The sequence below is a fragment of the Mustela nigripes genome, chromosome 4, assembly GCF_022355385.1.
Source record: "Mustela nigripes isolate SB6536 chromosome 4, MUSNIG.SB6536, whole genome shotgun sequence".
In the NCBI taxonomy this organism is placed as follows: Eukaryota; Metazoa; Chordata; class Mammalia; order Carnivora; family Mustelidae; genus Mustela; species Mustela nigripes.
The window spans coordinates 34,737,668-34,740,167 of record NC_081560.1 but is presented as its reverse complement, the minus strand read 5'-3'; the positions used below and the strand labels follow the sequence as shown (position 1 = coordinate 34,740,167).

Genomic DNA, 2,500 nt, shown 5'->3' with positions numbered 1-2,500 from the left:
GATAACCTCTAACAGCATCCTCTAATTAGAGTTCTTATGATACAATTTCATCCTGTAATTAGTTGAGATTGGCTGCTTCCTTTTGCAGCTTATTAGTGGCAACACAGCTGTAGAAGTGAATCCACTCTCATTTGTCAAACCTTTTTAAGTCTTTTTCTCTTGTCTCTACCTTTTTCCTGCCCTTCTCTTGGGCCTTTGCAGCTAAATCTGGTGTCTAGTGTCACCATGTCGAAGAACATGTTGGAGACATCCCCACAGAGCTTACCTCAAACCCCTACCACACCAACGGCCCCAGTCACCCCGATTACCCAGGGACCCTCAGTAATCACCCCAGCCAGTGTGCCCAATGTGGGAGCCATACGAAGGCGACATTCAGACAAATACAACATTCCCATGTCATCAGGTAGGATATGAATGCTCAGTAGAGCTCTTTTACTTTGGGAGAGGAAAACTAGAGTCGAAGCAACTGTACATGAGCCATTCCAGAGCACATGGAAACTCAAGTCATGATTTATGGAGTGATAATTGTTTTATTCCTGGTAAATGTGGATAGGGGCGATTCCCTAAGCACATCGTGATGAATTGTTCCAAGTGGTTGTTCAGGAAAGAAAGCTCTCCCCATTAGAGACATTGAGAGATGTGTTGTCAGGATAGCTCATATGATCATTATCACCTCAGTTCAGTGAGGTCCTTTGATCTCTGAGGGAAGACCATAGCAATACAACTTCCGTGATAACGCTGTATGAGAAGAAATGTTTAAAAGGACAGATAGGAAGCACCGATGCTTTACGCAAGACTCTTCAGGCTTTCAGGGGGAATCAGTCTTGGTCCAGCTGCTCCCACAACTCCTGATGCCTACACGCTACTTTGCTTAAGATGCATTTGAGAGGCAAAGTTTGCATGAAACACAAATTTACCTTCTCTCCCTCTCTCACCCTTCTCCTTCTCCCCCTCACCCTCCCCCACCCCCACGCCCCCCCCACGGCCCCCCTCCCTCGCCCCCTGCCCCTTACCCCCTGCCCAGGGGCATCTGGATAATCACAGTCACACGTTGTAACCGTTATTAACCCAGAGCCCCCCCCCCCCCCTTTTTTTTTTTACAAAAAGTGAAGTTATTTTCAACATGGGCGCTTGTGAGGATTTTGCGTTTCCTTTGTTAGATGGCCACAGATGCCGGGAGATGATCCTGTTGTTCTTTAAGGAGTCTTAGATGAGAAAAAGCAAAGCTTATGGCAGGGGGGCAAAAGTCCATGTAAGAACATGCCTAAACCACCCGCTTAAAAGAGGACCTGGCTGTTGGAAAAAAAAATCCTCAGGCCAGCTGGTCGCACAGTTCCTGAAGTACCGCGAACAACTAGGGACGCTTCATTTGCACTTGACGTCAGAAATGGCCTTTTCCATATAATTCAATTCCACTGTCATGCTTTGTGCTTTCACTAGTCAGTGGCTTTCTCACTGAATCACTTCACCAATACTGGGGAAAAAAATATGAAAAATCAATTATCTATCCTGTGAATTATTAGCAGAATTAACACCTAGCTTTTATTTTTATAGAGATTGCCCCAAACTACGAATTTTATAAAAATGCAGATGTCAGACCTCCATTTACTTATGCAACTCTCATAAGGCAGGTAAGTAGAAGGAAAATTAACTTTGCCTGATTAAATTAAAATTCATTAATGCTTAAAGTAAGGCTTGGATGAGAAAGTGTCATCTAGTCTAGTTAGTAAACCATTATTTTATGTCACTATGTATCTTGTCTCATTCCAGGCTATCATGGAGTCATCTGACAGGCAGTTAACACTTAATGAAATTTACAGCTGGTTTACACGGACATTTGCTTACTTCAGGCGTAATGCAGCAACTTGGAAGGTAACTAGTTCCCCGGCAGTTTGAAGATGCCTCGAACAGTTCCTTACAGATAGCACCAGGAACATTTATTTACATGACATAAGCAGATTAGTATCTGCTTCCCCTCTTTTTAACCTGCCTCTTGAATGGAATGAATTCCCTCTCTCAAAATGACAAGTGAAAGAATAATTTTGCCTCTGATATAGTTTTCTAATTTGGTGCAATTAATAGCTGAGGCTTGGCAGAGAAACGAGGGCCTGACACACTAATTACAGTGTGAGCACTCAATCATCAACACCTTTGTTAGTCGCACGATATTACTTTTTCTCTTGCATATTATTGGCTAATTAGTTTGAAAAATGTCTGTTTGGCTTGTGCAACAAATGGAGGCTGTAGGTTTTGTCTTGGTCTGCGCCTTTTGTACACATCATGCCTCATCCTACGGACTGGAGCTGCCACGGGAGTGAGGGCCATGGCTACTCAGCTGGAACTAAAAGAAAGTAAAGTGAATATTATCCTGTCAGAACATAAATGCAGTTTATTTACTTAGACAAAAGGGTTCATCTATATCCCTGTCCAAACAACTTCATTGTCTGGATCCTACAAGGAGCTAAAAAAAAATGTTAGTTCTGTGCATCTATTTTTGGAA

General features: G+C 42.9%; 1 protein-coding gene across 6 annotated transcripts in view; it reads left to right on the top strand.

Annotated features, from left to right (window-relative positions):
* Positions 1–2,500, top strand: part of FOXP2 (forkhead box P2) — a 544,670-nt gene that overhangs the window by 508,368 nt on the left and 33,802 nt on the right. For all 6 annotated transcript variants that reach the window (XM_059396538.1, XM_059396537.1, XM_059396536.1 and 3 more), the window contains 3 exons: positions 202–403; positions 1,555–1,631; positions 1,771–1,872. In XM_059396538.1, the coding sequence (XP_059252521.1) occupies positions 202–403; positions 1,555–1,631; positions 1,771–1,872 (381 nt within the window). The remainder of the gene's footprint in view (positions 1–201; positions 404–1,554; positions 1,632–1,770; positions 1,873–2,500) is intronic.